This window comes from Phocoena phocoena, chromosome 2, assembly GCF_963924675.1.
Source record: "Phocoena phocoena chromosome 2, mPhoPho1.1, whole genome shotgun sequence".
Taxonomy (NCBI): domain Eukaryota; kingdom Metazoa; phylum Chordata; class Mammalia; order Artiodactyla; family Phocoenidae; genus Phocoena; species Phocoena phocoena.
Genome location: NC_089220.1, coordinates 109,714,942 through 109,731,629, shown reverse-complemented (window position 1 = coordinate 109,731,629; position 16,688 = coordinate 109,714,942). Strand labels below are relative to the sequence as shown.

General features: G+C 53.1%; 1 protein-coding gene across 3 annotated transcripts in view; it reads right to left on the bottom strand.

The window, feature by feature from the left end:
* SMAD3 (SMAD family member 3) overlaps positions 1 to 16,688 on the bottom strand; it is a 116,646-nt gene that overhangs the window by 21,466 nt on the left and 78,492 nt on the right. For 2 of the 3 annotated variants that reach the window (XM_065872868.1, XM_065872870.1), the window contains exons 2-4: positions 3,184 to 3,377; positions 1,962 to 2,093; positions 585 to 659 (exon numbers count right to left, since the gene is read on the bottom strand). In XM_065872868.1, coding sequence (XP_065728940.1) covers positions 585 to 659; positions 1,962 to 2,093; positions 3,184 to 3,377 — 401 coding nt within the window. The remainder of the gene's footprint in view (positions 1 to 584; positions 660 to 1,961; positions 2,094 to 3,183; positions 3,378 to 16,688) is intronic. The other variant, XM_065872869.1, reaches the window with a different exon arrangement.

Genomic DNA, 16,688 nt, shown 5'->3' with positions numbered 1-16,688 from the left:
TGCCTCTGTTTTGGCTCTCCTGAGCTACTTCAGGTGATGGAGCCCACCCTCCATCCTACTGCCAGCAGCATCTCATCTGCTTAAAGGCTGTGGGGGCTCCTCCTCAGCCCCCGGCCACACTCGAAGCCTTGAGTGAGGGGCCCTCCTGTCTCTGGCGGAGTACACTCCAGCCATCTCAGAACTCACCAGCTCTCCTGCCCACGCCCCCGACTCTGCCTGGTACACCCTCTACCTGCCCTGATGGCCTGGCCAAACTCTACACGTCTCCGACACTCCACTCGAGAGAAACCTACACTGCAAGGTGACGCTCGGCACCCCCAACGCCCCGTCCCCAGGCTGGGTTACGTGGCCCCGCTCTGTGCCCTGATGCCACACGGCATCCTCCATCAGGGCACATATGAGACGGCACGGTGACTGCGGGCTGTCTTGTCGGTCTCCCCCACGAACTGTGAGCGGCTTCGCCCCTCCTCTGTCCCAGACCCGAGCCCAGTGATTGCTCTGCACGTACTGGATGGAGGGACAGAGGGAGGGATGGGGGAGGGCGGGCACTCAGGCTTAGGAGTAGAGCCCCACGAGACTCTGACCTGCGTCCATGCTGTGGTTCATCTGGTGGTCACTGGTCTCTCCATCTTCACTCAAGTAGCCTGGAGGTGGGGTTTCTGGGAATTGAAAGAAAGGTGGTTCATTAAATGGCCTCTCTGGTTTGCCTCTTGAGATGCCCTTTGCAAACTCACACGTTCAAACCATTATGCCAGGGGGTAGGCGCCGAGGAGCTCTGGGCCTTGGATCCCTGGCTCCCACCTTCCTCATGCCCTTCCTTCCTTCCTGCTCCCCACTTGGATCATGACCACCTTTGTTCACACCATCCCTGACTCCCAAGTCTGAAATGCCTATTCCTACAGCCTCTGCTGGGCTAAACCTCTCCCCATCCCTCAAGGTTAGGTTTAAGCTCCGCCTCCCTCCCAGGGAGGCAGTGGACTCACCCCTGCCTCACTCATCTCTGTCCTCTGAAGGGCAACAGCCTCAAAGCGCCCTTTAGCTTTACTATCTACCCGTGTGCAGATCCATGGTTATCTGCTGTCTCTTGAGAGGATGTCTCAGCTCCCGAAGTGGGATGCAAGTTCCATGACAGCAGAGATTGCGATCTACTTCTCTGAACGACCCCCAGACCCCGACTCAGCTCTCTGCTTTGCCGGATGAGCAGAGTGGGCAACCTACCCCTAGGGACCCGCACCACCTGTGACGGATCCGTAAGCCTGGATTTGTAGAGCGGGTCCCTCCTTAACACTCTGACCCACGCGCAAAGGCCCGCGGCCAACCTCAGCACGGTGAGCTCACTCAGGGTGAGAGGCGCGTCCAAACTAGCCAGCTCTGAAAGTAAGGCGGCACACCACTGCCCGGCCACCTGCGCTGGGACTGGCTAAGCTCGCCGAGCAGTTTTCCTGGACGCCCAGAGTGCTGGTGATTCACACATTATTTGCATGTAAATGAGGGGCTTCTAAAAACATTGGCACTCTGCCGGCGCAGCCCGCTTCTCCCAGTGGAATAAAACCTCCCACCCAGCTTGTAACCCTCCCCGGGCTTACTTACAGGGCCAGTTCTCCGCACACTGCCCGGCCCTCGGCCCTCTGCTCGCCCGCTGCCTCTGCAGCCCCCAGACTGTCGGGGATCCTGCCTGAACTCCAGCCCCGGCCGCGAGGGCGGTGAGAGAAACACGGCGTTGCTATTTCCGCTTCCAAAATAAATGACTGCACTGAGGCCTCGGCGGGAGGGTCACGCCGCCGCTCCTCCGTGCCAAGAAAAGCATCATTAGTGAGTGGGGAGCCAAGGCCACGGGTCCTCTCCCCACAGGGATGCAGTTCTGAGTCAGGGGCCTCGGCCCAGCGTGTGTGCAGAGACCGGGTGACGGGTCTATCTGGCCCCCGCCCCCTGGGCCGGCCTCACTGCCCATGTGTGCATACCTGGAATATTGCTCTGGGGCTCGATGCCGGCAGGGAAGTTAGTGTTTTCGGGGATGGAATGGCTGTAGTCGTCCAGCGGGGGGAACTCGGCCGGGATCTCTGTGTGGCGTGGCACCAACACAGGAGGTAGAACTGTCCAGAGGAAACAGAGCAGAGGTGGATCAGTGTCGATGCCAGGCTGGCACCAAAGCCCCTGCACCCCCAAATGCACCACAGGCCCTTCCTTGCAAAGAGGACAGGGAGAGAGGGGAAAGGGGGAGAGAGGGGAAAGGGGGAGGGAGAAGGGGGAGTGGGGTATAGAAAGGGGGTAGAGGGAAGGGGAGACAGGGAAAGGGGGAGAGGGAGAGGGGGAAGGGGTGGGGGGAAGGGGGAGAGGGAGGAGAGGGAGGGGGAAGGGAGAGGGAGGGGGAAAGGGGAGAGGGAGGGGAAAGGGGAGAGGGAGGGGAAAGGGGAGAGGGAGGGGAAAGGGGAGAGGGAGGGGAAGGGGAGAGGGAGGGGGAAAGGGGAGAGGGAGGGGGAAAGGGGAGAGGGAGGGGGAAAGGGGAGAGGGAGGGGGAAAGGGGAGAGGGAGGGGAAAGGGGAGAGGGAAGGGGAAAGGAGAGAGGGAGGGGGAAAGGGGAGAGGGAGGGGGAAAGGGGAGAGGGAAGGGGAAAGGGGAGAGGGAGGGGGAAAGGGGGAGAGGGAGGGGAGAGGGAGGGGGAAAGGGGGAGAGGGAGGGGGAAAGGGGGAGAGGGAGGGGAGAGGGAAGGGGAAAGGGGAGAGGGAGAGAGGGGAAAGGGGGAGAGGGAGGAGAGAGGGAGGGGAAAGAAGGGGAGGTGGAAGGAGGGAGGGAGGGAGGGGGAAGTGGGGAGGGAAGGAAGGGGAGGGCGATGTCATGTAGGTAGCTGCAGACCCTACAGAGGCGGCGGGGAGGTGGAAGGAGGGAGGGAGGGAAGTGGGGAGGGAAGGAAGGGAGGTGGAAGGAGGGAGGGAGGGAGGGGGGGAAGTGGGGAGGGAAGAAGGGGAGGGCGACGTCATGTAGGTGGCTGCAGAGGAGGTGGAAGGAGGGAGGGAGGGAGGGGGGAAGTGGGGAGGAAGGAAGGGGAGGGCGACGTCACGCAGGAAGCTGCAGACCCTACAGAGGCGGCGGGGAGGTGGAAGGAGGGAGGGAGGGGGAAGTGGGGAGGGAGGGGGGGAGGGCGACGTCACGCAGGAAGCCGCAGACCCTACAGAGGCGGCGTACCTGGGGTCTCCACCCTCTGATAGTGGTAGGGATTCACGCAGACCTCGTCCTTCTTCATGTTGAAGGCGAACTCACACAGCTCCATGGCCCGCAGCTCGTGGTGGCTGTGTAGGTCGGGCCATCGCCACAGACGGCAGTAGATGACATGGGGGAGCCCCTTCCGGTGGGACACCTGCAGCCGGCCATCCAGGGACCTGCCGGGAACGGGAGGGGCAGAAACAGACAGTGAAGCGGGTCTGGCTTGCCTCCTCCCAAGTCTGGCCTGCCGAGCTCCATGAGAGCTCGCTGGCAGAGACTCAGGAAGCTCCCCTCCGCTGGTCTGTCTCACACGCAGAGGGCCAGGAGATCAGAGAAGCTCTGTGTGTGCTGGAAGGGGTCCAGGAGAAGAACACAGAGGCCCACCCAGCAAGGCCGAGGGCTCCCAGGCTGGCAGAGCTGACCTCGGACCCGCCCCATGAGGGGAACGACAGCGAATCATGCTCTGGAAAGGTCGGGGCCAGGTGGAGGTGTGCAGAGGGGACAGGGCTGAACTAGGAGACGGGAGTCCTTCAGGAGCCGATGTGAGGGCCACGGTGATGCTGAGGAGGAGGGTGACGGCACACAGCTCCCCCCCCAATCGCTTTCCACACTCACCCAGTTCCTCTCTCACACATGAGAAACCAGGAAAAAAAAAAACCCAACCCTCTTTTTTTCAGTTGGTGTTTGTGATAAGGCAGGGAGGGAGGGAAGGCAATGAAGGGGAATTTTAACTGGTCAGAGGCTACGCGGCAGACCTCTCGGGAGTCCCTCTCAGCGTGAGGGCTGCTGGCAGGCTGCCCCAGGTGTCCCAGTTCAGAGCTAAGGCCTAAGCGGTCGTGCGTGAGCAGAGCAGGAACCGAGCCTGTGACTTGGTTCTGCCACGGTCCCCGGCCTGGCTGGGCCGAACCCACCCCCTACGGCAGTGTCCTGTCCCTGTGCAAACCGCGTCTTCCGTGGTGACTTAGCCTCTGAGCAGCTGACCTGGCGCCGCGCCCCCCACCCCAGGCCTGAGCGTGGTCCCTGGTGGGCCAGCGGCACGGGTCCACAGAAGCTCGTGAAAAAGGCAAAATCTCAGAGGCTACCCCAACCCACTATATCAGATACTTCCTCTTTCTAAAATCCCCAGGTCATCTGCAGGACAAGAAAGTTGGAGCAGCGCCACAGGCCACGACAGCTGGGAGCTTGTGTGGCAGGAGTGCCGTCAACCAAGAGTAAGGTCGGAGGCAGGAGGCATCTGGAGGGAGAGCTGAGAGACTTCAAGCAACGCCAGGTATCAGACAGGTGAGGAGGTTCTGTTCACACAGAGTCCTTTATCTAACAAGTCTTTAATGACCTCCTACTCCGTGTGGCACCAGGGTCACAGTGGTGAGGGAAAGGGAGTAAAAGAGACCACAGAGCGGTCCCTGCTTCCACAGAACTTCCGTGGGCAAGACCGACATTAATCACATGATCAGGACAGCTACAATGACAAACGAAGTGCAGGGAACCACAAGAGCATATGACCCTGGGGACCCTGCTGCACTGAAGGGCGGGACAGGGCATCTCTGAGGAGGTGGTGGTTGACCAGGAAGTCTGAAGGATAAGTAAGAACTAAGTAGTCAAAGGGGTACGGGAGGAGGGCACTCCAAGTAGAGAGAAGAGCATGTGCAAAGGCCCTGGGAAGGTGGAAAACACGGTGAGGAGGAATACCAGAATGAAGGCCAGAGTGACCAGAGAGGAGGGAGGCTGGGGTAGCAGACAGGGGTGCCTCTGCAGGGTCTCAGATGCCATGGTGAGAGGTTCTGCCTTTTTTCTAAAAGCCACAGGAAGCCTCTGAGATGTGTAAGTGGGCTGAGAGTGTGCTTACGCAAGACACAGGCCCCGTGATAATCCTGGCTGCAGGGACAAGCAGACTGGGGGTAGTGGAGAGTCGGAGTGGATGAGATGGATGCTCATCAATAAGGAGGCACCCTTCGTGCCCCCGTCCGGGAAGATCCCACACGCCGCGGAGCGGCTGGGCCCGTGAGCCATGGCCGCTGAGCCTGCGCGTCCGGAGCCCGTGCTCCGCAACGGGAGAGGCCACGACGGTGAGAGGCCCGCGTACCGCAAAAACGAACAAATAAGGAGGCACCCAGAGGCAGTACTGCTCTTTCTTCAAGACGGCCGATCCTAGGACCCCACTGGCCAGCGGGCAGGACTTTTCTAATAGCTGGGCAGGCCTGGTGGAGAGGCATTTGAAGCTCTCCCTCCCTGCCCCCATACGACTGAGGGCACCCATTTTCCTGAATATATGGAATGTATGGACACTCTGTGAGGGAGGGGCTTGACAGATGCAACCAGAATCACCAACCAAAGAGAGAGAAACAGGAATCCAGTCAAACTCTCCAAGGCATTGGCCTGGGCAGGGGGGAGGACAGACAGAGGTCAGAACAGGACTTGGGCACAGGGACTGACAGGGATCTGCTGACTCAGGGCAGCTCAAAGGATGTAATTACCTCCCTCCTGTGGGGCCCCAGACCAAGGAACCCCAACAGCCCAGAAACAGTAATTAGGAGGCAGAACGAGAGAAGACAGCCTGGGACTCGCCCCTGAGATACAGAAGGCAGATGGCCAGATGTGGACTCATGAGACCTGGGGTCAAGAGGAGGTTTTCCTCTTCCGGCTGTGAGACCCTGGGCAAGTCCTGAAGTCTCCAGGACCCTCAGTTACCTCATCTGTAAAATGGAACATTCTCCCCCCACTGCTGCCCCTGACCTCACGCAGCTCAGTATCCACTCAAAAGTGCTTCGTGAAGCACCAATAGGACCGTTATTCTTCCCCATCACGATGGCCACTCTGCAAACCCGGCCCCGGAGAAGTGAGGTGAGCTGTGGGGCTGAGGACGAGAGAAAGGGAGAGTGGGAGGTGATGTGTGGGGACAGAGAGGGACTCAGCTCTTCCCATTTTCTTGCAAAGCCACCGTGTGCTCATAGATAGGGAAGTGGGCACATCTGCTCTTCAGTGTTGGACAAAAGCCCCAACAGAGAGCCAGCTAGACATCTGGAGTGGCCTCTGCAGGGGGAGGCCTTGGAGAGAGGCTCAGACCAGCAGCGAGGAAAGAGTGGGCTGTGAAGGGAGCCCCCAACCCCCACCTGGTTGATGGAAGGGTTAGCACTCTTGCTTTAAAAAAAAAAAAAAAAAATGCAGCACTATTCACAATAGCGAGGACATGGAAGCAACCTAAATGTCCATTGACGGAGGAATGGATAAAGAAGATGCGGAACGTATGTATGATGGAATACTACTCAGTCATAAAAAGAATAAAATAATGCCATTTGCAGCAACACAGATGGACCTAGAGATTGCCATACAGAGTGAAGTCAGACAGAAAGAAAAACATCATATGATATCACTTATATGTGGAATCTAAAAAGAAATGGTACAAATGAACCTATTTACAAAACAGAAATAGAATCACAGATGTAAAAAAACAATAGTAATACAGAGCAGGAGGAGGGGTGATGGTGGACAACGCAAGAGAAGGGTCCCTGCTTCCACGGGGCAGACGGCCTGAGAGAGGGCACGAAAGGCCAAGTTCCCATCAGCCCTGCACTGGGCCTGTGCCTTAGGCAGGGCAGGTGCGGGGACAGGACGCCCTGGGCACTCCTGACGTGGAGCGACACTCACATGCCGCCCTAACATCCTAACCCCCAGGACTGGGACAGCCGAGCCAGAGACCCAGAGTGACCCAGGGCCTGCTCACGGGCCTGCAAGGGGGAAAAGGGCGTGGAGTGGGCAGAAATGGGACACCTCGGGGCACACGAGGCTCAGACATGTCATGTGACGGAGGCCAAGGTCTGGGCGTGATGTGGCCCTTATGGGCTTTGGGAGTTGAGGGATGGGAAGGAGAATCAAGGATGTGGTAAAGGAGCACAGAAGGCTCATCACATCTGTAGGCAGAGACTGCAATGTCCTGATTCCTCATCCAATCCTTTCTGCATTACACGGGCTGTTTCCTCTCAGGGCCTGAAGAGCCTGGCTGTCTACCTGAAGAAGTACGGCAGAGAGCGCTCCAGGCACAGAGGAAGGAGCAGGGAGAAGGGGTGGGGGGAGTAAAAAGGAGGGGGTGGCGGGGAGGAGGGAGAGGGGACACAGGACGGGATGATGGGAGGGAGGTGGAGGGAAGGTGGAGGCAAGTGATGGATAGTGGGAGGGAGATGGACAGGAGGAGGGGGAGGGGAGGAGGGGGAAGAGAAAGGGGGAGGGGACAAGGAGAGGGAGGGAGGAGGGAGGGAGGGGGGAGGAGGAGGGAGAAACGGTGGGAGAGAGGGCCGGGAGAGGCTAAGGAAGTCCTTCGGTCAAATACAACAAACTGAATGGATGCATTTATCTCTGTCCTGCCCAAGACAATGGGTAGGAGAGGAGAGCAGACAAAAGTGGAAAGCAGATGGCCGAATGGGAACAGACTTAGCAGACTGAACCTGGGAAAGAGTCTGAACTTGGAGGCACCACACACACTTGTCAAGACTTGGCTGAGAACAGGAGGATGGGTTAACTGTCTACAGAAGAGGCAGGCAGATCCCAGCTCCTTCCCCCCAGGCCTCCCCATAAACAGGACCTCCCCAACCCTGCCAGAGACAGGTTTGCTCTCTGCCGAAAATGAATGGGAGAGCGGGGCTCTAGACAGGGCCGCCAGGGCACGGCTGCGGGTGAAGGTCAGACAGGGGCTAGGAAACAGGAGTTCATGAACAGAGCGCTCAGCTCCCTTGCTTACCCCATCCCTGCCTGTGGAGGAATTAAACAGCTCAGTCCACAAGAAAAGACCTGAAATACTGACATTTGGGGATTCCCCAACTAAACAGCCCTGTTTCTGCCAGTTCTCCCTACGGGGAAGCCCACCCGCCAACAGGCCCCTCCCACCACCATACACAGAACAGGCAATCGGCTTTTTACTGCCACGCTCTCAAATGTGAACGCAAGGCCAGAATCCCCAGCCATTTAAAGAAAGCCTCTAACAGGAGGCGCAGAGATAGAAATAAGTGGCGGAGAAAAAAAAAGAAGTCTGAGACAATGCAGCGAGCAGAAGAAAACTTCCAAATAAAACAAAAACTACTCTTGGGGAGATGAGCTATTGCAATCCTAAAACAGGAACATTTACAGACTACTGAAAAGCACTCCTGGAAATAAAAATATAAATTAAAAATTCAAGAGAGCCAAAAAAAAAAAAAAAAAAAAAAAAAATTCAAGAGAGACTTGAGTTTTTCAAGGACTTCTTGAGTTTTTTAAACTACATACATGAATCAGTTTGATAGTATAATTTAAATTTTTTTAAATTAAGGAAGGTACAGATCAATGGAAGCTCAGAGAGTCCAGAAGTAGTCACATATATATGGACAACTGATTTTCGACACAGGCCCAAAGACAATTTTGTACAGAAAGAAAGGTCTTTTCAACAAATGGTACCAGAACAACTGGATGGCCACATGCAAGGAAAATGAAATCCAACCTGTACCTTGCACCCTATACAAAAATTAACTCAAGTGGGTCATAGTAAAAAGCCTAAAACGATATGACTTCTAATAGAAAACACGGGAGAGAACCTTTGTGACCTTGGGATGGGCAAAGATACCACATCAGAAACACATTCCATTTTTTTTTTAAAGTTGATAAATTGGACTTCATCAAAGCTTAAGCTTCTGGTCTTTGAAAGACCCTGTTAAGAGAATAAAAAAGACAAACCACAAATTGGGAGACAATATTTGCAAAAAGCGTGTATCTGGTAAAAGACCTATTTCCAGAATATATAAAGAACTCTGAAAACTCACTATTAAGAAAACAAACCACCCATTAAAAAACAAAACAGGTAAATGATCTGAACAGACGCTACACAAAAAGATAAAAAAGATTGCAAAACAAGTGCATGAAAAGGTGCTCAACATCACTAGTCCCTAGAGGAGTGCAAACTAAAACGACAACGAGATGCCACTCCATCATTACTAGAATGGCTGCTACTTAAAAGACTGTGCCACATGCAAGGATGTGGAGCAACTGAAACGTCATACGCTGCTGGTGGGGACGTAAAATGGCACAACTACTTTGGAAAACAGTTTGGAAGTTTCTTAAAATTTCAAAACAGAAACCCACCATAGGAACCCCTCAGCCCACCCCTAAGTGCTTACCCGAGAGCAGTGAAGGCATCTGTCCACACGAAGACATGTGCATGAAATACAGCTGTATTTATAATGGCCCCAAACTGGAGATGACCCAGTGTTTCCCAACAAGTGAGTGAATAAACTGTGAAACAGCCATACAAAGACTACCACTCAGCGACAAAAAAGGATGAACTACTGATACAAACAACACGGATGAATCAAAAAATAATCATTGAGTGAAGAAAGCCAGACACGATTCCGTTTGCGTAACATTATACAGAGTAACTTAAAGTAAAGGAACAATGCAAACTTACATTTGCATGACGGCAAGCAGGTCAGCGGTTGCCTAGGGATGGGGTGATGGGGGGGGGGCCTGGGAGAGGGGGCTTATCAAGGAGTAAAGGCTACGTCTGCCACCTTGATTGTAGCGGTGGTTTCACAGGTGTATACGTATGTCAAAAGTTATCAAGTTGTACACTTTAAATATGTGCACTTTGTTGTATGTCAACTATACCACATTTCCAAAAAAAAAAAAAGGCAAGGGCTTTGGACTGGATAAACATGGATTCAAATACTGACTCTGGTCAATAGCTATGTAAACTTGATCATATTGCTTATAATGTCTTGGTCTTAATTATCTTTCACCTGAAATAAGTCCCTTCGCTAGACTGTTGGGAGGACTAAATGACATTCTACGGAAAGCCTTTGGCATATCGTTAGGACACGATAAATGGCACCAATCCATTGTCATTATTGTCGTATAACTACTACTACTCCTATTACTATGACAGCGCCTGGTAAAGAAGGTTCCCAGTAGGAGGTCCAAAACACCAGACCCCTTGCCCTGCCCCCTTGGCCAGCCGTTTGCACAGCCCAGGGGGCCGCAGTGAGGCCTCGGGCGGCCTGATGCTTCTAGTTTTCACAAGGCTTCCGGGCTCCTTATCTCAGAGCAGCCTCACCACGATGCAGTCAGGTCGTAAGTCAAGTCTTGGAACAGTCCCGCCTCACTATGCACCCGCTCCATCTGAGAGGCAAGGCTCGCCTCCTAGGATCACACAGCCGTCTGCATCCAGGCTGCAGCTACAGGGCAGCTCTCCCGACGGTGGGGAGACAGGCACGCTCTCCAGCTCGCGAGCACATGACCACCAAGCTGGCTCGGCAGCACCCTCCAGGAGTCATCTGGTCCAGGCCCCTGCTTCTGGGCCCTACAATTCCCAAACTCACGACAAGGAGGGCATCTCATGCACGTCCTTTTATGCATTGGCGACCACTCCTTTTGGTTCCAAGTCTGGGCTGCCCAGGGCCATCCGTCATAGGGCTCCTTTTATCCCTCTGTCCCACTCAAAATACACAGCAATGCTTACCAGAGGATTAATGGTGAATTGGGAGTTTCAGCTGCTGCATTTAATTTAGCTGATGTGTCCGGTACACACTCTCCCCAGCCTTACAGGGTACCAAGCCCATCTTAAGTAAAACCAATCAATAAGTCTTCATTCCGAGCAGACGTTACCGTAAGCATGCGCCACTGCAGAAAAGGGTCTATGTATGACCCGCCCCTCTCCCTGACCCAGCCCTTCCTCGTCGTAACCCAAGACCAGCTGCTGGGGCTAAGAGCACAGTCCCAGGCATCCGCCTCTGGGCTGAGGTCTCACCCCACACCCAGTGGCTTCCTGATGAGAGACCCCCAAAAGCCTTTCTCCAGCAACCCTCTCAAGCTCCTCTGACAGAGGTTTTATTCCTTAAATATATTCTTCACCAGCCGAACCATTTCCTGCGGCAGGAACTTAGGTTTCCTCCCGTTGGCTCCAAGTGGGACCTGTAAAGTATCCCAAAATGGGGGTGGGAGCCACAGCCAAGGACATGGACATGCCAGGGTCCAGAGCTGCTGGTGAGGTGACGCCCGCCAGCACACTCGGGGCGGAGAGGCAGGGCCAGGGCCCCACATGCCACTCACGTCCCTGTGACCAGTGATCGCGGACCCACAGCCATCTGGGGGCTGACATGAAATACCAGTGGACTTTGACATGGGGGTTGGGGAGAAAATTGTGGGCTGGGCACATAAGCTCCAGAAACGCACCGGGATATATTCACAGCACGAACCATGCGCCGGGCACACTGCTACAATGCGAGAGTACAAACATGGCTCAACCTCAGTGTATCCTACCTTCACTGAGCTCAGAGAACCTAAGGGCTTTGCCCAAAGTCATATAACTTCTACAAGAGCAGGGTCAGAATTCAAGCCCACACCAGTGCTGAGAAAAGGAGGGTGAGAGGGAGAGGTAAACAGTGCTTTTTCTCGGTTCTATGCCGCATCCCTACCAGGGAAACTGACTTCTTATCCATCATCAAAGAGTGACCGAACACCTACCAAATCCCAGGCACTATTCTGGTTACCTGAGCCGAAGAAGTGAACAGAAAGTAAATTTGTTGATACAATCGTATTTCTGTTGAAACCCATCTTACTTAAAACACACACACTACTAAACTTTCTAGCTTCTTCCGGAGACCAGCTTTCTTTTTCGACTTGCTCATTGAGTAGCCATAGTTCCATTGGTTCCATCTGGCCTTTAAGTGCCAGTGTCTGCTCTCAGATCTCCCACTCTGCCTCTCCTTCATATGCAAGTATCAGAATGTGCCCTTCTCTCTTCCCTATCAAGGACAGCCCAGTACCGCTGTTTGACAGAGGATCAAATATGAAAGCCCTGAAAACACTCCTGCCGAGAGGGCCATTGGATTTGGGGGTTCACCTAGGATCCTCTCCCTTTGGTCAACACAGCGAAAACCAAAGCATCCTTTGTTCCAGGCAGAAGTACCGCACAGGGGTCACGTGTCGAGTCGCAAGGTTGCAGGTGACAAACCACAGAGGCCTAACATTCAGGGAACAAAATGTCCTGGTCGGCTAAACTCTGGCTAAGTGTCTGCCTGAAAACCTCCTCTGGAGAACTACAGACAGCTGCGACATGAGGACCTTGAGAGCATCTGGACCAATCCCTTCCTTCTGTGGTTGAGGAAACAGACTGATAGATGAAGCACCTCAAGGTCACCCAGCAAATGAACACAGAGCGAGAAGGCGGCCTCCCAGCTGCTATCTCACTGTAGCCGGGCCTCGCCACCAATGAAGTCTGAGAAACGTGTGTGAGTCCACACTTTCCCCGCGGTAGGCTGAGTGCCACAAAACATAATTTTGTCTTTGTTGTACCGAATCTTAAGTGGCCCAAATTTCTGACTCTTCGGGATGGAAAAAAAAAAATTGACTCTCGGTGGAGGATGTGTACTATGATTCCTGTCCCATCACTGCAACTTTCTGAGGTTTGAAGTTATATTAAAATAAACCATTACAAGCAAGAAGAAATTGAGCTGTACACTGAATATACGATTCCCCAGACCCTTTCAAAGTTTTCTTTGGTTGTGAAGAGTTTAAATAAAAAGCGACATTTCCAACATCGGCCCCTTCTTGTCACCTGGCGCCACAAGGAGGAACCAGACCCGGGGCGGGGGGCGATCCGGATAACTGAGGTTCGGTTGTTAAGCCCTGCTACAGTGACCACATGCCCCGGCCCAGTTTCATAAGTGTCCTCAGCAAGTTCTGTTAAGTAAGCTAAGCACATGTTTTAAGGTTCCAGTTTACACTGGTCTGCGAGGAGCTGAGAACAGGATTTCACAACCCCTGACAGCAGTCACTGAACCACTTCACGAAGAACCCAATTCCCATCTGAACTTGCCGATGGAGAATATCCGGCGCTTCAGGCTGCCAAACTGGGGGACACTCCATAAAATGCCAGACTCAAGCCGCCCCCATGCTGTACTCCAGACCAGCAGATGGCCCTCACTCCTCCCCACTGGACTGAGTCTCCCTTCCCCTCGAGAGATTTCCAGAGCAGTTGGCTCAGGTCCGTGACAAGTGCTCCAAGCAGACAGGGCCCGAGTGTGAGCCCCAGAGGTGGCAGGAGCCCCCTGGGCAGACCCTGGAAGGAAGAAGCCATGGAACACCTCATCCTGCCGTCTGCAGGGGGGCTGGACCCCACAGGAAACCCATCATCTGGACCTCGGGGCTTCTTTCCTCCCAAGGGGCCAGGGATGTGCAGAGTGTGTACGTCCTAGAAAAGCAGGAGGCTGATTTGGAGAAACTTTGGCTTAATCATAATCATCTGTAAAGCACACGGACACCAAGAAACTTTCAACAGTGGCTACGAGTAAGGCGAGCCCCCCACCCCCACCCCGTTGCTCAACCTCAGCTCTCCTGACATTTGGGAACAGATAATTCTATGTCGGGGGTAGGGGAGTAGCAGCTGTCCTGTGCGTCGTAGGCTATATAGCATCTCTGGCCTGTACCCACTAGATGCCAGTAGCACCCCCTGCCAGCTGTGCTGACCAAAATTGTCTCCAGATATTGCCGAAGGTCCCCTAGGGGGCCAAGTCACTCCCCTAGGCCCCTTGAGAACCCGCGGGTTAAGGAAGTGCTCTGGACGTGGGCACAGGTTGGGGAAAACAGAAGGAATTTATACCTCAGAGCAGGTGTTTATCTGACACTTCTCACTCATTATCTCACTGGATACAGGGATCCCGGAGGGTGGGTCTCCTCACTCCCAGGTGAAGGATTCATGTGACGTTGAGTGACTTGCCTAACGCTGCCCAGATCGGCAAGAAGCAGTGCCCTATTTTGTAGCCTGGGTGTGATACCCCAAACCCAGCTGCCCATGCCTGCAAAGCACAGTGATCATTCTGTATGAACCAGAGATTCTCCTTGGGCTCTGGTGAAACCATGGTCATGGTACCCCCCCCCCCCTTCCCTTCCCCCTCACCCATGCAAAGAAAGTAGTTAAATCTTGAAGGAGGAAGAGGGGGAGAAGACAAGGAGGAGGAAAGGGAGTGTTTCATTTGAGATCTTTCTATTTCACAGCTTTGGTGTTCATAGATTTTTTCTTCTCCAAGAACCAACTTGATGGGAATCGCTTCTTCTCGAGTGTCGGCAGGAACACAGAGGTTTCAAGTTGAAAAGGGAAGATGCTACATACAGAAGTCTGGGTTGGTCTCTGGTTACCAAAACAAGGAGAAAGAATCGTTGCCGGGCTACAGAGAACTTTCTGCATGGCCGTTTCACTCTGCCAGTTAACATTCAAGAATGGAATTAAGTCTGAAGATCATCTATTTGTTTATTTAAAGAGACCACTCATGGAACTTTCAGGATACTCACAGCCCTTGGCAATGTTCTTTCTGATGGGCTTAAGGCAAAAATGCACACTTCAGCCCAGCTTTTATTACAACCCTCACCCCTAAAGCTCACCTCATAAAATACGGGGAGTTTGAAATGGAAATCGTGAATCTAAGTGTGTTTAGATATCTCTCTGTTCATTCTACTGGGTGATTCTGGCCTCCTGTGGTCCTGGCTCTGCAGCAGGGCTGTTCACACAGCTAGCACTTAGAGGTTGCCTGTTTCCAAACTGCTTTGGGGAAACGGATTAATTTGTATTTTCAATTTGGGGGAAAATAAAATAAAATGGCAGGCTGAAGCCCACAGGACAGAAGCACGCAGGAAGAAAGGATTCCTTCTCTCTCTGACAACGTGACCCTCCGTGAGCAGTCACGGAAAGATATTTACTAGCCTCAAAAGTCTAACTTTGGAGGGAAAAGTAAAAAGAGAAAAGAAGAGCTTTTGGAGAGTATTAGATCATTATCTCGGCTTAGACCCTTTTTTTCTGAAGAGAAAACTGGGGCTTGAACTAGAGATCTCAACCTTCCACTAATAAATGCCTTAAGACTGAGAAATGTCTTTGATCTCTTAAAAAATAAAAAGGCAGGGCTCCAAAAAGTCACCTCCCCTGACAACTGCTATTTCTCTTGTCTTACCTCCCAGTGAACACCAGTACTAGCTCACTTCACTAAACAAACAATTCTTTTTACAGGACTCTTAGTCATTCTGTTTTTCACTTTCTTCCAGCAGAAACCATTAAGGTCTGAGTATCCTCTCCGGGGCTGTCTTTTCCCAGACCCAGTTCCCAGCCTCCCACCTCCTGCCCCATCAGGTTTGCATGAACCGAGCCCGTGAATCACTTCCTGTGGGCAGACTGCACGTTTGGGGCTGGGATTTTCTTTCCTCTTTTTTTTTTGGAGAAGATTCTCACAGACAGTTGGGCTTAAACGAGTGGAACCAGGCGATGGTGATGATTACTGGCTACCTCATCCTATCAAAACAAATCAAAGTTTCCAAAGACTTATAGAAAACGTCAGGCGGGTGTTCGTGACTAGGGGAGTTGGGGGGTGGGGGAGAGGTGAAGAGGGCAAATGAGGAGGTTTTGTGTTAATTGCTCAGTTCTGACTTCCTTAATTATGAATCACTGGCCAGAGAGATAAAACAATGTCACAAGTGCTACAGAGCATGGAAGCAAAGGGCAAACCTGGCAACTTTCTGTGACATTCAAACTGAGAGGTAAGGCTTCTGGAAGCGCTCACTCAAGCTCCAAGTTTACAACCATTCCTAGTGAAATGCCATACAATATGGGTTAGGAAAGGAACATTCCCGCGTTTCAGCCTTAACCACATTTCCCTATTTTTAAAAGCGGCCCCAAAGCCTTTAGAATCCTCAAACCTTTCAGGGCAGCCACTGCGGGGGAGCTGGAAGCAAGGGAGGGGTGGGAAATGACCACATTTCTAGAAGAAGTGAGTTGAAGGACCATGAAGTTACATAGCTACCTTTGTAAGCGGAAGAGACAGCGCTTGCAGGACACCGAACTCTAACATGCCACAGACGCTCTGCTTCTCTCTGGACCAAAGCTTTACAAGCTTACATAAGCCATTTCCATCTAACCGGTAACAAAGAGCGGGTGTCCGGTATATTTTGGGCATCGCTATCCTGAGGACACTGAGGCAGCCAATCAGCATTCCTTTCAGTCTAAGGGGCCAGACTTCCTATTGTCCTTAAACAAAAGGCTGTGGTTCATTGGGGGCAACTGCACCTAAGACAGCAAAGAACCCCTACGGGCAGGAAGATGGCGTTTCCAAATAAACAAGGGAGGACTTAGAACTTACAAGTCAGGGTGGCTGTTGCCTACTTAAGCTGGTCTCATTGACTAAATGGCTCTGGGCTAAAAGCTGCAGCCCCCGTGAGCAGCTCCACTCAGGAGCACAGAAAAGCTTCCAGGTGAAGCTCCCTCCCCTGGGTCCACTCGCAACACTCACAACTCCCTCCCACACGCAGCGCACCCAAGTCCCAGCCAAGTACCCACAGAGTACCCACCCACCCACCGCCCATCAGACCCCCACTTCCCAAACAGCTCAGATATCTGGAGGCCTGTTTTACAGGTAAGGAAATGCACAAGGCTTAACTGGCTCAAGTAGCAGAGGTAACACATCGCAGCCACAGCACCTGAGCATGGGGCT